General features: G+C 31.6%; 2 protein-coding genes across 2 annotated transcripts; one reads left to right on the top strand and one right to left on the bottom strand.

The window, feature by feature from the left end:
• The first annotated feature begins 5,438 nt into the window (after window positions 1-5,438).
• Window positions 5,439-8,148, top strand: LOC122596173. Its single transcript, XM_043768704.1, has 2 exons — window positions 5,439-5,605; window positions 7,180-8,148. Exons 1-2 carry the CDS (start codon window positions 5,536-5,538, stop codon window positions 7,959-7,961), a joined length of 852 nt encoding a protein of 283 aa, XP_043624639.1. The 5' UTR covers window positions 5,439-5,535; the 3' UTR covers window positions 7,962-8,148.
• Window positions 8,149-16,344: 8,196 nt separating this feature from the next.
• Window positions 16,345-17,412, bottom strand: LOC122596816. The gene is made up of 4 exons (XM_043769465.1): window positions 17,197-17,412; window positions 16,878-17,106; window positions 16,726-16,792; window positions 16,345-16,522 (listed from the first exon to the last, which is right to left on the bottom strand). Exons 1-4 carry the CDS (start codon window positions 17,410-17,412, stop codon window positions 16,345-16,347), a joined length of 690 nt encoding a protein of 229 aa, XP_043625400.1.
• Window positions 17,413-25,581: the final 8,169 nt, after the last annotated feature.

Raw genomic sequence — 25,581 nt, forward strand, 5'->3', positions numbered from 1 at the left:
TGTGGTATCAGTTTTTGACTATGTGTTGGGCATAAAGCCCTTCATAAACCCTCTTTGGACTTTTCCAGGTTCACCAAAAATTTGTAACTTTGACTTGAATTTTGATTTGTTGACTTTATACAAATTCATTTATTTAGATCTTGTAAACAAGTTTTATAAAGTACAAATTCGTTTATTTCGTTGTGTACTTGTGTTGTTGTGTAAAAAAAATTAAAAAATGCAAGACAAATTTAATTGGAAAACTTACAAGAGAAAACAAGTAATCAAAAAGATAAAATTAGAATGAAAATTATACTAATAAATTGATAATGCAAGTAAAATTCTTGAAGTTGTTGTAGGCATAACTTTCATAAGAGATGGAAATGTGAATATATTTTTTGGAGTTGGAGTGACATATTTATCGTTTTTTATAAAGATATTAGATTCCAAAAGAATTACTTCATTAGGATTGAAGAATTGTTGTAATTCTTCTTGAATAGCCTTGATTCTTTTGTCGAGAATCGCTTTGAAACTCTTACCTAAACTCTTCCGACTGAATATAATAAAATCTATAAAACAACAAGCTACTATCATTTCTTTATTATAGATTAAGAATTTTTTTTCTCTCAAATGTTTTTTTTAAGTCATTTAAATTTTAAAATATCTAAAATGTTGTCTTTTATAATACACCATGTTCCTCTTTTTATAATACATTATTTATCTCTTATCTCTTAAAATACTTACAATATCTTTTCAATAAATAAACTCATATGCCTAAACCACAAACCATACTCAAATCTCGCCACAACCATTGGTCACCCACCATTGCCCCGCAGCCGCCACCATTACATAGTCGCGTTACGCGGGCAACTTGCTAATATTTAGGTAAGTTGTCTCAATATCATTTTATAAGTATTTGTTATATAGCATCAATTTATTATAAAATCTCATATAGGTGAGCTTTATTTAGTATCATTTCTCAAGTGATGCAATAAAACTCATGAACTAAGTCATTCAACTTATTGATGGTAAATATAAATATATCATGTAGGGATGTACAAATTGTCCGACCTGTGAAAACCCGTCCCGACCTGCGACTTGTAAGTGCAATCGGAACCGTGACCCAGACCGTGATGTTTCGATTCGGGTCGGTTTGGGCCGGGTTCGGGCGGGTCGCGAGCAGGTTACGGGTTTCCTTCACTTTTTTCTGTTTTTGACTTGACCCGACTCGGTCTAACCCGCGCAACTCGTGACCCGAAAATGCAACAAAAGTGCGACCCATGACCCGGGCCGTTAACCCTTCGGGGGGGGGGCAGTCCGGGTCGGATCACGGGTTTCGGTCCAAATGCTCATCCGTAATATCATGTTTCGACACAAGTCTACAAGAGGTCATTGTTTACATATTAGATTTATCCTTGTGTTAAATATATGAATATATTATAAACTATTTTCAAATATAAGGCAACATATAGTTTTAAAGTTTTATGGAAGAAAACAGAGTTATTTAATAATATGTTAGATGGTGAAATTAAAAAGAAAAAAAAATTTCTTTTATCAAGTTAAAACCTTTTTTTATGAACGAATTAAAAAGGGTAAGTTAAATATGAAAAAATAAACACTGTAAGCTAATAAGATCTTTTTTTATATAATTATTACTAGATTTAGTATCGTATCAAATACACGATTATTTTTATTACATTATGCACAATTGAATTTACCCGTTTTTCCCATATTTTTTACATTTGAATATAAGACTTCTTTTGAGTTACACATGTTTAATATTGTTTTTAAAATATTATAAACATCCCGTGTATTTGATACGGGCTTATGTCTAGCCTGTTAATATATGCCCAAATTTTATATTTAATTAAATTTATATATTCGTAATACAATGATATATCCATAAGGTTTAAGTTATAGTAAAAGGTTCAATTGAAAACATAATAGTTTTTTTAAATAACATAGTTTAGTCGCATGTTTAATAACTTAACTTAAAAGAAATGGGAGTTGTAATTGGTTAATTGAAGTTTGGTTAATTGTCTTTATTAAGATTAAGATTATTAATATGATGTAAATTAAGTTTAATTCGACGGAATGGAGAATATATAAATACAAGTTATAATTAATTTTAAAAATACGGTTTTACAAAAAATCTAATTATTAAATATATATAGTTATAAAATTTACAATATATATATATATAGTAGAGATCCAGAGAGAAGGTTCGTAAAGAGAGAAGGTCCCTTTTTTTTTAGCTTGTTTTTTTTTATTTTATTTTTTTCATTTTTACACTTTTTTCATTCTTTCTTTAGTTAACTCAATTGATAAAAAAATTTAAAAAAAAAAAAATTTCTAACCCGAGTTAGTGAGTTAAACATGTAAGGGTACTGCACAGGTTTCGCCCTTAAAGATATTAATAAGGGGTAGCTGGTAGGAGTGATATGTCACAGATGGTGATAAGTCATAGGGGGTGATCGGTGATGGGGTGATCTACCTAACGGACTTCGCCCTTAGCCATCATAGCTCCGCCATATACTGAGAGATTTCGCCTATAGCTTACGGGCTACGCCCTTTGAAAAAAGATATTTCTAAAAAGATTTTAAATTTTTTATATGGAATTAGTTAATTAAAAAGAGAATGAAAAAAGTGGAAAAAAAAAAGTTCAACAAAACAAGCTAAAAAAAATTAAAAACGAATCTTCTCTCCCTTCTCTCCTTAAGTACCTTCTCATTTGATCTCTCTCTCTCTCTAATATACATATATAGAGAGAGAGAGAAAAAAAAAAGTGAATATGAGGCTGTTATGCACCTAACTTAGGTGAAAAACTTCCCACATACCAATATTTTTAATAGTTTGAATAAATATTTGGTCCCCAATGATTTTTATGATTTTAAAAAAGATATGTGAGAGATTTTTCACCCAACTTAGATGTGTAACAGCCTTATATTCCATTCCTCTTATATACACACAGGCAAAGATAAAAGTTTTTTATCATATTAGATGTTAAAATATTATATATTACAAAAATGTTATAGCATTATTTATTTAACTTTTTGAATAAACTTATTATAGTTTAGTGTTGTTATATTAAATGTTTTAAAATAGTTTGATACATAACTAGTGTTATATATTGTCATTGGTCGGGAATAACAAACTATAAACAAAATTTACTTTGTAATTTTATTGTCCATTCTACATTGAAAATGTTATATTATATTCCTAATTTATATGTTGAAAATGTAAGTTAAATATATTAGTTTTAATATTTTATGAAAGAAATAGAGTTATTAAAAAGAATGTGGAAGATTTTAATTAACTAAACGATAAAAAATAAAAATAAAATAAAATTTCAAGCTGGAGATTACAAAGTGTAATAGTTATATTTAAAATATAATTTGATAGTTAAAAAATAACTTTAAATTAAAATGTTTTTATACATTTTATTATTTGGGTCCTTAGTTTTATTTTTAAGAGTAAACTACAAAAACCGTCTCCGTGGTTTATTCATTTTATCATTTCTTCATAATGTATTACGGAGTATATATATATAGATGGATAGATCTTCTCAAGGTAAAGTTAGAGCAATTTTAATCGTTGAATTAAAATCAATAGTTACAATTAAAATATAAGTTTGAATCATGACTCTTGATTTTAATTTAAAAGTGAAGATGATCCAACTATATATATATTTAAGCACATATTATAACTTAATAACAAATGAACTTAACCACGAAAATCATTATGATATTCTTATCCCATATTTCTATATAATTAAGAGAGGATATAAAAAATCTTATGTGTCACTTTTATTTAGCTTACAAGTAAGATTTTTACTTAGTTGTCAATTGTTAGATAAATAGTAGTTTTTAAAAATTTAAATTAATCTTATATGAAATTATGGATACTTAGTTGACATATCTAAATAATAGATAAATATAATATATTTGTACACATGAGCATCATATATCTATACGTAGACATGGGTTTTTTTTTTTTTTTTTTATAAATATACATAATTAAATTATAGATGTTTATTTGGTAATAATTATAAGAATACGACGTATCTAATGTGTATGATTTTTATATAATTTCTTTAGATATACATTAAACCTACACATCGATTTTAAAAATAAAAAATTCACATAAAATAGAATATAGCTTTTTATTAATATTTTGATTAGATTAGTTATAGATGTATATATATGCATTATAATGACTTTATGTGTTAGTTAAATTAAATGATATTTATTTATCATATGCTATGTTGCTCGAGAAAAAATTGTAAAACGTTTTACTTTTTTAATCAAGTAATGTATTCTTCTGAGTTTATAGATGTAATGATAACTATATCTCTCTATATAACTAAGACAGAATAATTTAAAGCGAATGTGGCATAAGTGTTTATACATTAATTCAATTATAATCGATTGTTTATTATATTATATTTAATTAATAAATAATAAAACTATAATTTATAAATATTATGTTCATTTGTCATGTTTTAACATATTTGACATATATATATATATGATATATAATAATCTCTCTATATAACTAAATTAAGTGAGGATATGTTTCTCCTATATGGCATTTTTCGTTTTTTGTCACATTAGATTTTTAGTTAGGTGTCATTTTCTCATTTAAATTGTTATATCTATGTTGTCACGTGTGATCATAATTAATCATTAATTTTAATTTTAATCTTATTCATAATCTTGATCATTAATATTTATTTTTTAATTTTTTATATAAGTACAAAGATGTTTATATGCATTATGCTATTTTTTTATTAATTCAATAATAATTATCTTTTATAAAAAGATTGTTTATTATATTATGTTTATTTCTTTGAAAAACTATTAATTATATCATATTTAACAAATATATAACAAAAGAAAGATTTTTATGATTATAAATATTTATGTTTCATTAGTTATATTTTTATATATTTGACGTATATCACATATTGATACTCTATAATTTTATTGTTTGTATTAGTTGCAATCTGACCAAAAAAAAAAATATATATATAAATATTTATGTTTTATTAGTCATATTTTTACATATTTGACGTATATCATGTATTTGATAAATTATAATTTTATTGTTCGTATCAGACACAATCTAACAGTTATATATATTATCATAAACTATGACTAAATTTGTAACTATCAGTTATTTTTATTTTTATTTATGCTCTTAGTTATCCCGTACAACGTACGGGTTTAATCTAGTTTATATAGATAACATTAAGATAAAGAAATTAGATCATTTATTTTAGTTGAAAATGTCTTACATTTACAAAAAAAAAGTAATAATAATAAAAAAAAAAAAGAAAGTTGAAAATGTCTTTCCCAAATTTAAAAGGAAAAAAGCAAAATAAAATTCACATGTTACCAAAAGTAAAACATGTACAGCCGCACTCTGTGGCAACGAATCGATACGTTGCTTCTTAAAAGTATTTATTTATATTTATTTCAGTGACTTCTTATTCTTCACTACTCACAATAATAAAAATCAATCATTTGGATCACTTTCATCATCTGGGATTGATTAATGGATTTCCAGAAGAAAAGACTCCAACTTTTATGTTTTATTGTTGCCGTTATTCTCCTCAGTTTCACAGGTAATATGCAGTAGATTATTTGAAATATAATTCTTAACCCATGAAATTGTTGTATCATTTTTTAGATTTAAAGATGTTATATAGAGTTGCTTTTGTGTGTGTGTGTGTGTAGAATATGTATAATTAGATGCAGGATTTAAGTTAGTGACAGATGTGAAATATGAGAATCTTTGTTTATTAACTGTTAAAAACTAGACATTTTTTTATGCCAATGAGCTTTTAGCTCAATTGGCATGGGGGTAATGAAGAGACTGATTTCAGACCATAGGTCTCGAGTTCAAATCCGATCCAAGAAGGGTTTTATTTTGGGCGGCATATTTTTCCCGAAACTAGTGGCTTTGGCTACATAGTTCTGTGTCGTGTGTGGGTGCTTTTCGCAATTGGGTAAACCCTCGGTAGCGGGGCATTAATCTTTGTTTGATGTTTTAAATGAAAATTAATAACTAGACTTTTTTTATATGGTTATTTGAAAGTGTGTATATAGTATGTGATTAGTGGTGGATTTAGGATATGTAATTTTGCAGATACATGGAAACTAGTATTGCAAAGCGTATGGCCAAATGTACGAAAATTGTCATTATGTAACAGCCGATCGTTTTTTGGTCACCAGATGATTAACATATATAATATGATAGCTAAGTTGTTGAAAGATGGCCTAAGCATAACCAAAAAAACTCTAATTACATCAACTGCAACTCTGAACTCAAAAGGTTGTTTTATGATGTGTATCAGGAGGATAGTTGTTAATTTGTATATTTTGGATCAAATTACTGTACATTATAATTATTTATATGTAATGGATCAAGTATCAGGATCAGGGGAAGCGCTCTTTATTTTAGTAGTTTGTTATTCCCTGCGTCTTATATCAGGTTACGAGTTTGGCGTTTTACTGTGGAAGTGTTAAAATAGAGTACACTGTAACTTAAAAATTATGATAGAGTTTATGACGGGAGTGATGGTATTAAACTATGCAATTAGCCTAACAAAAAGGAAAGAGGTCTTATTAATCAAAGGTATTCATAAAGTTTTTGAATATAGAGAAGTAACGTGTATGAGTGTGTGACCATGAAAACAAAGTAGGCATTTAGTGTGATGGATTAGCATCATGGAGCTTTGTTTGTATTGGGTTTTTTAATTCCAATTTGCAAGTAGTGTATGTTTCTTTTATCTATGTGAAGGAGTTATCTTCCAAGTTATATCATCATTACAAGCCTTTAATTATAACCCAATTACTCATGAACGGTCTCCAATGTTAGTTTTTATTCAGAAACTTTATCAATAAGTACTGTTACTGTGATTACTATTAGTGCATTAATCGTTCTTAAAACGTAGACGAAAGAAGTTTTTGGTTGTGAAGCCCGTCCAAACTATCCCAAGTTCCCAACGTTACTCTATACCTAATGTGCTTATGCAAACATGCCTGTTTTAGGTATTAATTCTTATGGCCAGCATTTTCTTTGGTTCTTAATATTGCAAAACTATATACTACCAAACACATAACATGTTTTGACAAAACTATCACTTGTCATCCGAACTTCTTCCTGACTGATTTCATGTTTCCTTCTCATTTATAGCTGAAAAATGTAGACAAATTGTTGGTGAAACCGGTTCATCTCAGAGTGGGAAATTCACCATTTTCAACTGTTTTGATGGGGGTTCAGGAACAGTAGCATGCCTAGTAAAGGAAGGCGTGAAGTTGTATACTTACAACATAAGAACACTCCATGTTGAGGTAGCAAGAAATAAAGCAATCGAAACATCACTAGCCGATGCAATTTCACAAGGCATGGAACCCATAGATGCTGCCAAAAAAGCCCAAAAAGATGGAGCTAAAGCTGCAAAAGAAGCAACCCGAAAAGCCAAACGTATTATTGGGCCTATTATTTCTTCTGGGTGGGATTTCTTTGAAGCCATTTATTATGGAGGAACCGTTACAGAAGGGGTCTTAAGGGGGACAGGAACATTATTCGGAACTTATTTTATTGGGTACTTGGGGGAAGAAAGATTTGGCAGATTCGGGTATTTGGTTGGAAGCCAGTTTGGAAGTTGGATTGGAGGCAGGATGGGGCTAATGGTGTATGATATTGCCAATGGTGTTCATTTCTTGCTTCAATTTGGTCAAATAGAGGAAAATGTAGGAGAAAAGGCTGAACTTTTTCAGTTTGGCCAACCTGAAGAATATGCAGAACAAACTGATTATGTGGGTTCTGTTCTTGAAAGTATCAAGGGTTATGTGGGTTCATACATGCCCGATACTTCTACAGATGGTAACTCTGAAGCTGTTGAAGCTGTTGAGGAGCCTGAAGTTTATGAGTCCCCAGCTTATGAGAGCTACGAGTCTAATGAAGAACTTTGATAAGGTAAATGCAGTTTCTAGTTTCGATACGTACATTTATTGTTTGAAATACTTGATAATTTGTGTAGTAAATTTAGAATGATTCATTAGACAACATAGATATAAAGCTGAATCTAGAGGCCCTTTGGTTTTATATATGTATAGAAGATCTGGTAATGTGAGCATTATAGCAATTACGTTGGTTTTATGGCCCATTGCTAGCAAATTGGCAATATTTCTTGGTTAGGGGCCGGGACTATGAGCTTTTTAGCTGAATTTTATTAGTTGAGATGTTTATGTGGCTTTTTTTTTTATGGAAAAAAAAAGCAATGAGAAAAAGAAAGGTATGATAGTTTGAAAAATAAAAATAAGGTATGAAGTTTTTTCTAAAAGTACGTTTTTTTATATATGTTAGCATAATCAAAAATGATATATAATGTATAATTGTAAAGTAGTGACGAGCATGATACATTGATACCCGCGCAATGCGGCGGCGGCGGTGGGGATGGCGGTCTAGTGGTGTCGGTGATAGTACTATTGGTGGTGGCGGCGGTGTCAAGTGGTGTAGGTTGATGTAATTGTGATAGTGGAAATTTTTAGAAGATAATGGCTTAAAGTGTTGATTATAAAAATAAAAGTTTAGAGTGTAATTAATTCATTAAGAGCAAATTTGGTATTTTTAAAAAATTCTTTCCATAGTGAGTGTTTATTAAGGGTAATTTAGTAATTTTGTTTGTAATTATTGTGTAACTATTTCTAAAGGAGTATAGATATAGATATATCCTTCTAAAGTTCTTAAGCTCTCTAAGTACATTTCTAGCACACTTGGAAAAATTGTATAAGATGAATGAAGAGAATTAGTGAAACATACATGTTAAAGTTTTATGGAATTAGGCATTTAGGCGGATGTTTCGTAGAAAATATGATATAATCTATACTATGTTATAAAGCAAATTCACTTTTCAACTTTCAAAATTCAACATTTATATAATATCTTTAAAAGAAATGTTAACCTCTTTTTTTTCTCCCTTCTCAAATCTTAACCACGTATTATTCTCTCTCATCCATAAATCATTTTATTCCTCTAATTCATTCAAAATTATTTATCTCAAAACCGTACGTTGATCAATAATAAAGATTATATGGGTGTTCTTAAAATTTCATGCACTTTCATTAGAGATGTCATTCGATATACTTTCGACGAATTTTTAAATCCGAGGGCGCAGCCCGGACGGCTAAGGCAATTGGCTATGACACTGTATGACCTATCACCTCATATGACCTATCATATTCTATGACCTATCACCCCTACCGCTGCAACGCGCGGGTACTTTGTCTCGTTTTAATGTAAAGAGGAAAGTTAATGTCTATAACACGGGCTTCCTTTAAATTGCTTTAAAATTTCCATTGTACTTATATGGTCTAATTTTAAGGTGTTTATTTTATTTTAGACACCTACAAATAATTTTACCAATTTGGTCAAGAAATTCTTACCAAGAAACAAAATCAACTCAATCAAAACATGCCAAGTGTCAATAGTGGGTTTCAAACTTATACTAACTTCTACTCAATATGATATTTTTGAGTTGTATAGCTACCATTTCACTTGGTTACTTTCTAAAAAATTTCTATTCTTATTTAATAACTTTGGTATAAAAACTGTATATAGTTTGTGTTGATTATTGATTGAACAATACAGACCAGAATATATAGACCCTAATACAATCTATTCAAGGTAAATATAAATCATAATTATTGATATATTTAGAAACATAAATCTTGGTCTAATATTCCCCCTCAAGCTAAGGCCGAGGAACGACTGCTAGCTTGGATCTTAGAAGCAAGAATCGTTGTGAGGATAAGGGCTTGTTGAACACATCTGCATCTACAATCTGATCTTCTGTCTTTATAAACTGAACCGAGAGCTGTTTTTGAGCCACCCTTTCTCTAATGAAATGAAAATCAATTTCCACATGTTTTGTACGGGCATGCAAGACGGGATTTGCTGAAAGATAAGTAGCTCCTAGATTGTCACACCATAAGGTGGGAGCTGGTGTCATGGAAACATGAAGTTCTTTCAAAAGAGCCTCTAGCCATGTTAGCTCAGCAACTGTATCCGCCAAGGCCTTGTATTCTGCTTTTGTAGATGACCTAGAGACAGTGCGTTGTTTACGAGCACGCCATGAAATGAGATTGGAGCCAAGATAGATAGCATATCCCCCCGTGGATCGACGGTCATCGAGAGAGCCAGCCCAGTCAGCATCATAAAAGGCAGTAAGAGAGCGGTCATGAGCATTTGTGTATGCATGGATGATAGGGGCTGAATTTTGTTGAATCAAAAGACTAAAATTTGAAGTGCCGTGAAGATACCAAAGAATCCTCTTGACTGCAGACCAGTGATTCTCGGTTGGAGAGTGCATAAACTGACAAACTTTGTTGACAGCAAAGGTGATTTCGGGTCTGGAAAGAGTTAAGTACTGTAAGGCTCCTACTGTTTGTCTAAATTGAACAGGATCAGTAAGCTGAGGGCTGTCACCAAAGGCTAATGTTGAATTGATTGCCATTGGAAAGTTAACTGGTTTGGACTGAGAGAGACCCGCCTTGTGAATAAGATCTGAAATATATTTCTTCTGAGAGAGAATCAGATCATTACCTTTGGGAACTACCTCGATACCTAAAAAGTATGAAAGTTGACCCATGTCTTGGATTGCAAACTTGGTGCTTAATTGTTGAATGATATGATTGATGAGTCGTGGATTGTTACCAGTGAGAATAATATCATCTACATAGCCAAGCATATAAAGCAAGGCTCCATGATGAGAGTAAATAAATAAAGATGGATCCGTCTTAGAACCCGAGAACCCAAGATGTAATAGGGCCCCTGAAAGGCGATTAAACCAAGCCCTCGGAGCGTGTCTGAGACCATATAAGGACTTGAAGTAAGCATATATGATCTGGTTTTTGTGAATATGTAAAACCTGGTGATTGACGTAAATAGACGGTTTCTTTAAAATCACCGTGTAAAAAGGCATTATGCACTTCAAGTTGTCTAAGCGGCCATTTCCTTGAGACAGCAAGAGATAAAACCACACACACCGTAGTGGATTTAACCACTGGACTAAATGTCTCATGGTAATCGATCCCCGGTTGTTGCTTGAAACCCTTGGCTACTAGACGGGCCTTGTAGCGTTTGATGTTTCCATGTTTATCACGTTTTAACCTGTACACCCACTTACAATCTACAATATTAGAATTAGGGATAGGTGGTACTAAAGTACCATTTCTCATTAAGGCTTTAAATTCCTCTATCATGGTAGCACCTCAGTGAGGATTTTTGTTGGCAGCAACAAAAGTTGGAGGTTCGGTTGGTGTTGAGTTTGTGGAAGTATGAAAAGCAGTTGCATTGTACGGAACCCTGGGTTTAGGATTTTGTCTTAGGTTGGAGGGTCGGGGACGAGTTTGAGCTTTAGTGTGTGCAAAATCAGTGGTGGATTGGGTGGTGGAGATTGGTTGAGTATGGCGACGACTGTATGTGTACTGGAGAGGTGGCTGTGGCAGGGGTGGTGGTTCAGGAATGGTAGATGAGGTAGATGGTGGATAGGTAGATGGGGAAGCCTCAAAGTTTTCTTGGTTCTGATTTGTAGGGGGTGATTCTGGTGGGTTTGTTTCAGGGTGTAAGGGTTGTATTATGGGTGGGTTAGTGGCAGGTTGTTGGTTGGGTGAACTTGTGACTTCGGGATGGGCATTTTTTGGGTGAGATGATTGGGCAGATGGCGTAGAATTAGATTGGGACACCAGATTGTGCCAATAGTGTGAGGCCAGTCTCGATTACACGACGATGACGTCTCTCAACGAAGCCATTTTGCTCGCTTGTATGTGGGCAGGAAAGTCGATGTATGATTCCAAAGGTTTTAAAAAATGAGGATAAGTTGCGAAATTCCCCTCCCCAATATGTTTGGACAACTTTTAAGTGTGTTTTAAACTTTCGTTCAGCTATTGCATGAAACTGTTTAAAGGTGGTGTAAACATCATATTTTTGTTTAAGAGGAAAAAGCCACATGTATCTAGTGTAATGGTCAACCCAAAGCAAAAAATAACGGTGGCCATAAAAGGAAGTAACTGGGGCTGGACCCCAAACATCACAGAACACTAAATCCAAAACACAAGAACTTTTATAGTTTGAAGAGGACAAATGCATTTTTGAAGATTTTCCCATAGGACAGGAATTACAAAAAGGAAAAAGAGAGTTTGTAACAGGAAGACTATGTCTTGAAATCATTGACTTTAAAAGTTGAGAGTGAGGATGTCCAAGTCTTTGATGCCAAGTTGTAGGAGATGCTCGAATACTTGAAAGGGCAACATGGGAAACAGGATCAAGCTTTGGAAGATGAAGGGAGTACAACCCGTCTTTACTTGGACCCGTGAGGAGGATAGTACGGGTAACCGTATCCTTCACACAAAAAAAGGTAGCATGAAATTCAAAGAATACATTATTATCTTGACAAAAATGTTGTACGAAAAGAAGGTTTCTTTTAATTTTAGGAACATGAAGGATTTTGTTAATGTTAAGGGTTTTATTGGGTGATTCAAATTTTGTAGAGGCAATGTGAAGAATGGGTAAACTTGTGCCTTTACCAACAAATAAAGAATCCTTACCATGATAAGGTTCAGAGTCCTCAAAGCCACTAAGATCAGGTTCCACATGACTATTAGCACCAGTATCAGGCAACCAAGATGATGTTTGTGACCGATGATCAACATAGTTTGCTTGAGGAGCCTGTCGTGGTGGACGAAAGGCTGGGTCACGGTTGGGACACTGTAAAGGAAGTGTCCAATGCCACACCTGTTGCATGAACCGTAGACTGTATTCTGATTAGTTGCCTAAGAAAATCTAGAATCTGTACCTGTGTTAGGGCCAGATTGGCGGCTCGTTTGATGGTTGTAGCAGCCACGACCTCGGCGATTGTAAGCCCCACGGGTTGCAGATCCACGGTTAGTGTAAAATGCCTTATTGGGTTGTGGTGCAGATTGTGATGCAGGTTGAACGGTAAAGCCCAGTTAGGTCATTAATTGCTGAAGGGACCTTATGGTTTCATCTGGAAGCTGCTAGAGAGTGAAGGATTCTGGTTGGCGATGGTTAAGAAGGCTTGAACTGCCAGAACAGAAACAATCTTTTTGATCATGTACTCGTTGTCTGCAAGAAGGTTTGGAAGTTCTAGGAGAGTAACAGGGGGCTGCCTTCCAACTAGGTTGGGTTTCATAAAGTTGTATTCTTCTCTTAGACCTGTAATAACAAGCATTACAATATCTTTTTCTTCCATTGGCTCACCAATGTTTGCTAGGGCATCCGAGTATTCTTGTGCTCGTGCAACATAATCGGCAGATGTCTCTTGTGGTTTCATCTTAATCTTGAAAAGTTGTGTTTTAAGAGTGTATTCTCGGGATGATGTGTGTGGTGCATAAGCACGTTCCAAGGCCAGCTAAAGTTCACGAGAGGTATCACCTTGGGCATGCTTAAATGATGCCTCAGAGATGGTGGAAAGCAAAAGCATATGAATGTGAGCATCATTCGAGATCCATGCGGAATAGTCTGGATTTTTATGAGATTTGGTTGCAGATTCTTTGTAGGGGCAGAGGATGTAGAGGAAAGGGTTTTAGATGGACAGGTTAGGGATCCATCAATGTAATCAAAAAGACCATTTGTGATTAGAAAGGGTTTGATCATAGTCTTCCAGAAACCATAATTGGTGAGACTCAATTTGAACCCAAACTTGTGAGAGTTGTGGGTTGTTTTGTCCGTAGATGTGAAGGCGGTGATGGTCATTGTGGACCGATGATAGAGGATCAATTGTGGCTGATGAGAAAAGGAGTTGTTGGCAGAAAGCCTTTCGCAGGGCTAGGGTTTGGATGACTAGCTCTAATACCATAATAACTTTGGTATAAAAACTGTATATAGTTTGTATTGATTATTGATTGAACAATACAGACCATAATATATAGACCCTAATACAATCTATTTAAGGTAAATATAAATCACAATTAAATCACAATTATTGATATATTTAGAAACATAAATCTTGGTCTAATATTATCAAAGTGTAAGGTGTTAATGCAAGTAGTTCGACACTTCTATTTTTGAGATGCATCAGGTATTGGTGGTAGTTTGTTCCTTTTGAAAAGGTATTGGTGGTAGTTTGTTCCTTTTGAAAATGAATGCTTGAAACTAGGCAAAAACCTAATTCAATAATCCTAGGAGTAGTGCCTTCACGTAAAGTCCATAAATATATCTCAATCATGGCCCCATATGAATATATTCAAACACATATAGATAAGTTAGTGAATACTACTTAGGTCGGTGGCTACCTAAGGAAACTCCGATTCGATCCGCCCCTCTTTTTTTTTTTATTAGAAAGAGCGGGCCTAAGATGGGTTTATTCTCTTCTTCTAGAGATTCCTCAGGAATGCTCTTGAGCATATTGCAAGATGCACTACTTTCAGGGTATCCTAAGGGCGCGTTTGGTTCGCGAAATGTTTTTACAAGGAATGGAATCTGACGGAATGGAATGGAATTTGAATGAATGGAATTTAATTCTGTGGCATGTTTGGTTGTTAGGAAACTGAATGGAATACAATTCCTTTTGTCTGTTTGGTTTGTAAATCTGTCAATGGAATTGGAATGGAATTCTAATAAAAGACCAAAATACCCTTAATCCACAAATTTTTTAAATTATTATACATTTATAGAATAACATAATAAAAATGTCAAATGCAAAATATAAAATACATACAAGTAATATTGTGGATATTTTTTGATGATCTGACCATTGAACTAACCAGGAAAAATTGTGTAGAATTTACATAATGTAAAATATCATTTCGATAGATATATATAAATTCATATAGATACAGCATCCACAAATATTATCATAAATTCAATAGATATATATAAATTCATGGACACCATCATAATAAACCATTTTCCATCTAAACTACTACACCATCATTGGAAAGCATTTTAGTACAGTAGCCACAAGTATTATGATAACTAGTCAAGTATTATGATAACTAGTAGTGATCCAAATTTTAGTACAACAACTACAAGTTTCATCTTAAGTAGTGATCCAAAATAAATACAACAACCACAAGTTTCATCTTTAGTAGTGTAGCCACACGTATATCATTATCAAAAGCTTCACAAAAACAAGTACAACAGCCACCACTAGATACCCATATTACTCTTCCAACATGAACTTCACAAAAGCCACTCGATCATCTCCTTCCAAATTCCAAAAGTTTAACACTGCTTCTAGCTCACGTATGATCTTTCGACTAGCCTTGAACTTGTCCATAAGAGACATTGATGGAATTTTGGAAATTTCGGCACTCACCATGGATGTTTTATCTTGCAATTCTACTTGAGCTTTGAACAAATTAGCCGATGCTTCACGGAGTTCTTTACCAAGTAAAGCAGCTGCATTGCTCATTTCCTTAAAAGGATCAAGTCTACTTTTCCTTTTTCTAGTACGAGCACTTGAAACTTCTTTCACTTTGCACATTTGTAGTAGTAGGTGTAGCATGGCTAACTTCAGTGGGCTCATCAAGGTTGTCTTCCGTGTGTTGCGATTGTTCTTCCAAGTTTGCATCATTTTCCATCTCAATGAAATCTCTAACACTGTCACCTTGAGCTCTATCTTTCCCAAACACACTACACAGATCTTGATAATGAGGAAAAGGCTTATTCCTCCATTTAACAGCCCCTTTGTGTGTCTAGAAACATAAAAAAAAAACAAGTAACTATTTTACTAAAACAAAATCTAATTTAGATCAGCCATGTTATTTATATTTATAAAAGCTAATAAAGTTTAACAACATACCGCGATGAAAGGTTCCCACACTGCTGGTTCAGAAACAGTTCCACACTTGTTGACGTTATCATAACCAAATCCACTTGTGTTTGTACCAGTCACCATATCATAAACGACCTGCCAATCCTTTTTCATTGTTTTTATCCTTGACTCGATATGAGGTTTACCCGTTATACCCGCATCAAGGAGTGATACTTTTAAAGCTTGCTCTAAGTGAAGCAAATACCTAGACTTAAAACCATTGTCAGCTTTGTATAGCCCGACATTTACCATGTTGACAAGTGCTTCGACAAGTTTGGCATCTTCAAATGGAGACCAGTTCCTATAGTTTTTTCCTCTTTCTCCCATACCTGTTCAAAACAAACACAAGAAAGTAATACATCATACCTGATCACATACATATACATAATCTTTAATTAAATACAACCAATGAAACACAAAGCACAAAGTATCATTAAATATGACAAAGATACAATCAGTTTGTCGACAATACAAAATCTAGATAAAGATAACTTTTATCATCAACTTAATACAAGTTTTCAGTGTGTAGAATTCCAAGATTCAAACATAGTTTGAGCTAAATTATCTCTAAATGTTGTCCACTCATTAGATTTCCCAATAGAAGTGATATTTTCGTCATCGTCATCTCCATCTCCATTGTCTCCCGTCCCCTGATCTGGTTCTTCGTTTTCAAATGGATCTACAGCCATTTCTTGCCTTATAAAGTTGTGGAGAAGACAACATGCCATTATGATTCTATTCTTTACATCAATCGGATAAAATGAATTGTCTTTTAAAATAGCCCATCTTCCCTTCAAAATACCAAAACATCTCTCTATAACATTTCTTGCAGAAGAGTGTCTCATATTGTATAATTCTTTTGGCGTAGTTGGTTGGTGTCCCCAATCATTTAAATATACCTTTGACCTCTATAAGGGGCAAGAAAACCTTCTCCATTTGTATAACCGGCATCTACCAAGTAATAACCTATAAACATCATAGTTAATACCTCACTAGATAACAAGGTCACCCAAAACCTTGATAACATTATATTTAACTTGCTTGTACATACCCGGTCTTGGAACTTTTAATCCATGTGGTCTAACAAGGGCATCTCGAAGCACTCTACCATCAGCCGCCGATCCCTCCCATCTCGGTAATACATAAATAAATTGCATATCTTGGGAGCAAACCCCTAAGACGTTTATACCAATATCATTCTTTCTTGTTCTATATCTAGGTTTCTCTTCGAGCGGTACCCTACAAGTTATGTGTGTTCCATCTAAAGCCCCTAGACAATTCTACACACGATAAAAAAAAAAAAATAAACAGAAACCGTCAATATACCATATCAAGCTAATTGCTAAAAAGCTTAAATATAACTATTATACCTTGAACCACTTCCATCTTTGATCAGTTGAATCTTCAAGAACAGGTTCTGGTTTCTTAAGTAAATGTGAATGCAATCTTATCACCGCGTTACAAACTCGAGTAAAAAGTCTACTAATTGTTTCACCCGAACGATAAAAATTGCAAATAATGACCCGATTCTTAATATTATGGGCAAGCATGTGAAGAAAGATAGCAACTTGTTCATCAACACTCATATTTCTACTTGCTTTCAATCCACCTATACTCATGAGCATGCCACACAACTTTCTAAAACACCATCGATTCATCCTAAGGTTTGAGATACACAAAGTGTCACTCTGGTAAATATACCTCTCTAATATCGAAGATCGACTAAAACTTGATGAAATGCTTCGAATACATGATTTATTATGTCTATATTTGACCATCAACATACAGATTGTAGTAAAATACCATACAAGTATGCTCATAACTTGGTTCCAAAATGCAACAACTATTTGTTTTCTCCGTTGTCTACGTCGACGTGTTACTAAACTAAGACGTGACATCTCCTGTTCATCACCCAATACATACGAAAACTATCATATCATATATATAATAACATGAAGGAACTAAAAAACTCAAAATATATGATGCCTTGATATAATTTGAAGCATGAGCAATATTAATCAAAACTTCAATTAGTTCATCCAACAATGTCACGACACAAATTCACAATTAGTATAAATAAATAAATAACAACTAAAAAATTAAATCACCTAGAATATAAAAAAATGTATAATATGAATTAATATCTATTTGTGTGTGTATATTATATATATATATATATATATATATATATTTTATATAAAAATTCTCTTTTATTTAAAGAATACCTGATGAATAGATAAATAGAAAATGAGATGGATAGAGGATGAAGAAGATAGATCTGGAATGAAGTCACAAAAAAGATATGGAAGCATATTATGTTTAGGTTAAAGGATATTTTTTGGGGTATTTTTGTCTTTTGGACATTCAACTAAATAATGGAATCAAATTCCATCACTTATCCCCAAGGATTGTACATTCCTTCAAATGGGGTAATCTTTGCATTCCATAGTAATGACATTCCTTCAATATTTACCAACCAAACACACTATGGAATGGAATTTAATTCCAATTTTATCAAATTCTATCACATTCCGCGAACCAAACACTCCCTAAGAGTATTCTTAATTCCTTATTAGCTTATCACCATAACTCCATGGAAAACTTTTGGAGCTTGTATTAACTAAATAACGGGTCAAGTTTTAGAGAGAACATTTGTTTCAAAGTGTCTTCTAATTAAGATAACAAGTACAGGTTTTGTAACTACTAGTGACACTTGACATGTTTTAATTTGACGAGTTTGTTTCTTACTTAAAAATTAGATGTTGAGATTTCTTTGACCAAATTAGTAAAAATTTTTGTAGGTGTCTAAAATTAGATAAAATAAGATAGATAGCTTTATATTAGACAACTAGCATGGTATCCGTGCAATGCGACGACGGTGACATCGATGGCGGTTTAGTGGGGTCGGTGAAGATAAACTTCTAAAGTTTAAATTAATTCATAAAGGGCAAATTTAGTAATTTCTAATAATCCTTTCCATAAAGGACGCTTATTAAGAGTAATTTAGTACTTTTGCATCTAACCATTTTTTAACGCTTTCTTAAAATAGAAGGTTGATCATTATTATAAAGAAGTATAGATATAGGTAATTTACCTTTTCTTAAACCACCTCTTACCCATCTCTATACAAACACATATTTTATGGGGTTTGTCCACATATTTCATACTCGTTATTCCAATTCTCTACCTTCTTACCAAACAACCCAACAAATGAAATACGACACAAGGGCTTGTTGTATATCAGTAGCTCAAAAATGTGAATATCGCCGAATAGGAGACTTCATTGCACAATCGTGAGTCCTTGAATATAAAGACAGGTTTGACTTGTAACAAAAGACGTGAGTCTCCCTAAAACTATGTCCTTGTTCTAATGGTAAAAGCTCGCAAAAATCCAGTTTTTAGTATATAGATAGAGAGTCCCTAGCATGAGAGACTAGTTCTCTCAAGTCTCAAGTGTCTTACTATTTACAAAAGAGTACGATAGCAGTGCCATCAAAAGAGCCTAACGCCTATATCCTTTCAACCTCAATATGCATGTTCAAATGGGACCTTGTAATTTTATCATTTAGAAGCCTCCTGACCATATCCATGAAGGTGCTTGGGATTTGTGGCCTATGGCTGAGGCTTATTGGTTATGGCCATCTTGATGAGCTAAAAAATAAATCTAAAAAATAAATGGTCTATTTGTTTGTTTTCAGGAAGCTAATAGGCTAACCAAATTAAGTTTGAAGGAGCTTATTAGTTTAAGCTTAAGCTAAACCATAAGCCACTTAAATAAGCTCCTCCAAACCTCATCTAAGTAATCAAATATTCAAAATGCCATATGCTACTAAATGAGTTGAGAGAGTTAAACGTATTTGAACGTTTTACAAGACTAATGTCCGGTTACTCGGGGTTACCCAATGGTGAAAGACCACAGAAGCCACCGGTTATGTATAGGAATAGCAATGGGTTGGGTAGTGTCAAACCTGAACCCAAAAAGGAATATGCGGCCCGAACCCGACCCAATACCCATCGGGTACTTTATTGGGGACCCCGTCAGGGGTAAAATAATGCTCCAAAACCCGACCTGATAAGAATAGTAATTTTCAATAATAATTACCAAAATCTTTTTTAATTTGAGAAATGATACTACATGATTTTGATGTTTTGAGAAATGGATATGCAAGTGTGGAATGTAGATACAAATGAGTTGATATAAGTGTGAAATATTGTATTTACAAAGGTGAAATTTAGATTCAAAACTAATCACTTATAAGTGTATATATTTATAGTATTGATATCGGGTCGCGGTAGACATGCCCCAGTCCCTGCCCCGAACGGGTATTCTCATCGGGTATCTGGTTTCCCCGTCGGGTCGGGTTTTTTTTTGCCATTTCTAGTTATGTAGAAAGCTCGCCAACCAAAGACCCACTGCGATAAAATGCATATTGGATCGGATTTGAACGTGAAACTTATCATCTCTTCACTTCCTCATGCGGTCATGCCAATTGAAACTAAAGCTCATCAACGCGAGAGTTGAACACTTGAACTTCAGAGGATGTTTAAGTCAATAAGATACTAATACATATCCTCCACTACAGTAAGGGTAAAACTGGAAAATCATGTAAATAAATGTATGGGCCTATGAGATAATGACGTATGAATCAATAATTCAATATCCCCTGATGGTTACGGCCTTTCGGCCTTCTATTTGGTCAGGCCCAATTTAGTGGACACCATTTCTTCTTACAACCTCAAGTCCTTAACGGTTATACCAGTCAATATGTAATTATGTATGCATCATTTTAGTGCAAATAGATATTACTCCGTATTTTGGTATCGAAAATATTTTATTTTTAAACACCAAACTTTAAATGAATTACCAGTTTCATTTCAGTTAAGTTGATTATCATTCTATGTCAACTTCAAATTTTCACAATTAGTACCTTTATATATATAGCAAAGATTATAAATGATTTACAAAAAAAAAGACACAATTTCAGGCAACAGTCAATATGATATAACTTATAAAGATCCCAATAAACTTGTTTTAATTATATATTATGTATTAACTTTGATTTTACAGGCGAGATTTCATCACCGATTTGATGTGCAGCTCAGTTATAAGAATATTGCTTATGACTCAAATTATTGTACTATGAATGGGATCACATTTGGGGAAAAAAAATAAAAATAATCATCATGTCATTAATGGAGCAAACTATCAAGTCGCTAAATGCTAAATCAAAAGATAGCTATGTTTGTAGTTACGAGTACATATCTAATGGATCCATTTTAAGCATGGACGGGGCCAACTTGTAATAATAGGGGTCAAATAACACCACTTTGGACTCACTCGGGCTTACTCTATAATCAATATAATAACCCATTAAAATATTCTATTCACGACACCCAAATATTATGACGACACTATGAACAATTACAAACCACATCTCTCTTTTTTGAATTAGCTCTAAAGATGATCATATTGTGTATCTTTTTGTATATCCACTTAAAAAAGTTGCTTTGATTTTGTAGGTATACTCGTGACCGATACATTGATAATAGAATATTATGTGCTTTGAAAGTTATATAAAATAAAAAAAGGGTACCCAATTTTGTCTTTCATTATGTATAGGGGATGTGAGAGCCTCAAAATAGACACTATTTCCAAAAGAATTTAGTTCAGCACGGAGTGACCGTGGAACCTTATGTTTTTCAAAGAGTTGGGGTTTTTTAAGCTAATCAAACCTTGTTTATTTTTGCTTTGAAGGTTTGTTACGAATAAATGATTTGATGAACAAGATTTTAAGTAGTGTATGTATGAAATCTTTAGAAAACAATATTCACAAATCTATAAGGCTTAGTTGCGAGCAGTCCTTTCAATAATAAAAACTTGGACAAACCCATCACTTCAATTTCAATGGTTGATACATGGGCAATTGGGCATGGATTTCATTTATATTAAAACGTCTATAAAAGCTTATAAATATCAGATATCAGTTATCATCATTAACCAGCTAGTAAACATATTCAATGCATAATGTTATTATCAAACTTTTCAAAAGATTTAAATTAATGTCTAAGTAGATATCTTTACTTTTGAGATTAAAATTAATAATGAACCACTTATAACAAAAATGTCACATTTTTATATATTTATGATACATTATTGTGTATTAAAATTTGAAATTTAAAGTTTATAGATTTTACTATTTTACCCCGTATATAATAGTCTAGTAAATTAGATGCAAAAATAACTAACAAATATAAACTCAAATTAAATTAAACTATATATATATATATAGGGGTAAGGTTCATTTGACAACCATTCACATATGAACATAGATAATATCTATATATATATATAACAAAGTCCTAAATTCATTTCTAAACAAATAGAAACCTTAGATGAGTTTTATCTTTGATTTAAAACCATTAGATCAGATTTAATTATTTAATCTTTGTTAAATAACAATATTAATACTTATACCTTATATTATTAGTCAAAATATAACCCTCTTATATATTAATATTAAATTAAAATACGAAACTTATAAATATGTTGATACTTCGTACTTGACTAAATATATCCTAACTATAATATCTATCTATAATAATATAATTAAAATAGGGGGTTGGGGATAAACTTGGCACCCTAATCCCCTTCCTTTAGCCTAATACTCTCTCATTATTAATTCTCTATTTTTATAATATTTATTTAATAAAAAAATATCCGACCTTTAATAAAAAAAAATTTATAAAGAAATCTTTATTATTACTATCTATATATATACCACCTAGGAAAAACCCTCATATATTCTCAACTCTAAGAAAAAACATACGGCAAAAAAAAAAAAAACTATGGTCGACCACCAAAAAGGTTTTTTTATTTATATACTTTGTTCAAATTTAATCATTATTATTATTATTATTATTATTTAACATTAAATTCTTATGTTATTGTTATTATTATCATTTTAATTTAGTTTGTTGTCCATTATAGGTTCATTAAGGCTTCTTTTTCGACAACAAAAAATAAGACCACATTTATATACTATACAATTTTTGTTTATCTTTTTATTTAACTAAAGTTGAAAAAAAAAGGTAACTGGAATCAATACTTATATGGAGTTAATTTTCATATGTTTCTTCTTTAACATTCATATTGATTAAGTTGTAATATTGGTCATAAACTTTTTATTTCTCTTTTTATTTAACTAAAGTTGGAAAAAAATGGCCAAACTGGAATCAATATTTATATGAAATTAATTTTCATATGTTTCTTCTTTAACTTTCGTATTGATTAAGTTGTGATATTGGTCATACACTTTTTGTTTTTCTTTATATTTAACTAAAGTTGAAAAAAAGACAAACTGCAATCAATATTTATATGGAGTTAATTTTCATATGTTTTTTCTTTTGCTTTCGTATTTATTAAGTTGTGATATTGGTGATACACTTTATGTTTCAGAATTATTATAAAATTTATATATTTTGAGACTAACCGTTCAATGGGCGGGTCTGAGTACTTGTAATAGTAATGAATTTATGTTTCATGTGAATATGTGATCGTAAAACATGTTAATTCTAATAGCTTTGTCCTCATGTACATTTTCTATACAAAAACTTGAATGCTATAAATTTATCAACATATTTATTTTTTTTATGATAAGTTAATCAAATTATTTTATTGTATTTTTAAAATTGACATGTTTGATTTTGGAAGTTTCTATTATACATATAATATAATATTATTGTTATATCACACTCTTAAATCTAAATTACACATATGTTTGATATGAAACTCACGACTAATTTCAGACAAACCTCCTAATAATCCACCCCACAAATGTAAGAATGGAGACTTAAATCCAATGTGTCTTATCATTGTCAAAGATTTTACTAATAGACCTCCAACCTTGTATTATATGTTATATATTGATTTATTGTTAATTTTAATATTTTTAAGATTTGGTAACTGCCATTTTTAATCTTTAGAAATATTCTTTTACCTTATTTATATCATTTCATGTATTATGATCTCAACTCTGCAAACATCCTTATCCATACATATAAATCTCTGTTTACCTATTTATATATATAAACAAAGGTTTATACGGGGATCTTTTTGTTCAGAAACCACAAATTTGTAAAAGTTATGCACTATATCATATGTTTTTTAAGTTCATCCACATTTAAAAAAGTGGTATCAATACATAAACTGTTTTAGAAATTTTCATGACTATTATTTTCTCATATAAGTGTATTTCAAAAGTCTTTGCAAAATGTTATGATAAGATTGTCATCAAATATATGTGTATTTGTTATTAAAAAAAACATATTCCAAATATTATGTTGCTTTATTAAATGTTATGTTGCTTTATTAAATAGATACATATTATAAACTTAAGTTATTAGTTAAATATTTGATTTTATATAAATGGAAATTAATTCATTTTCTTAATTTTATCTCTTGATTTTAGCATTGGTCGTCATTTTATGATTAAGATGCTTTTTAAACTATTATTTAAAATAATTAATCACTTTCGTGTTTTTTTTCAAGTGATGATGTGACATATTATTAGGTAGCTTTCGACATTTAAATTTTATAATATATATTTAATATTTTGTTAAACTTTTGTAATTTATCCTTTATTTAAACTTATTTAACTATTATACATTCAACATTAATATCTAATTATCTTAACTAATCTCCTTCATATTTGTATTATTTATAATGTCATATTATATTCTAATTTATTTATTTTTTTTGCTTTTTATTTCTGATAAAACAAATTTTAATACAATATATATTTTTTGTAGGCTATCATAAATTCAAATATAAAAAAAATTACTTATATGTTACTGTTAAAAAAAAAAGAAAACTTATATGTTAAATGAATTTATCACAATATGATACTCACCTATCTATTTCAAATTTCTATTTTCTAACAAAGAAGAAACTCTCTTGTCATTTTAAAAAAATTTCTACTTAACTAGTAAACTACTCATACTACCTCTATCATCATGTATATCTCCACTTAATATATTTATAATACCTTTATGTAACACTCCAAGATTTTAATGTAAAAGAAATTAACCATTTTCATAGTTTTGACATTAAATTAATTTCCTAGTATTTTATTTTTAGTTATGGGGTTAATTTAGTTAGAACTTTAGCGGATAGTGGGTAAAATACCCACATTTGAAGAGATGGGTCGTGGCATCTCCAGGAAGTGCCAGCCATCCCTTTTGGTTATGACTCATGCTTCCACTCTATTTCTTTCTTCCCCCATCATTTCTTTCATGCAATTCCTCTTGTTCTTTTCAAAATCAAGCTAAAATCCTTCAAATTCAAGGATAAGAACATCCATAATAATCATCACCATCAAATAATCTTCATTCAAGAATTAAAAAGTAAGGGTTTGTGGGTTGTGGTGGTGGCTGAAAATTTAAGAGAAAAAAGAGAAGAAATTGTAAATTGAAAACCCTAATCTATTGTCTTCCATTGTTGAGGTATTGATTACACCTAATTTAGTGTTCATCTTTTTTTTGAAATTAGGGTTCATGGAGTGAATCAATTTGGGGATTTTTGCTAGAATATGAATTATGTTTAATTTTCCCCAATTCCTTAGTTAACCTAGTTGTCATTGAGTTATGTAATGTGCTTGATTATGAAATTGACAAGTTCATGTGAAAATTTTAGTTAATGAGAAAAGATGAATTTTACTAGTTATTGATATATGGATGAAAAAGGTAGGTTGAACTAC

The sequence above is a fragment of the Erigeron canadensis genome, chromosome 4 (assembly GCF_010389155.1).
Source record: "Erigeron canadensis isolate Cc75 chromosome 4, C_canadensis_v1, whole genome shotgun sequence".
NCBI lineage: Eukaryota > Viridiplantae > Streptophyta > Magnoliopsida > Asterales > Asteraceae > Erigeron > Erigeron canadensis.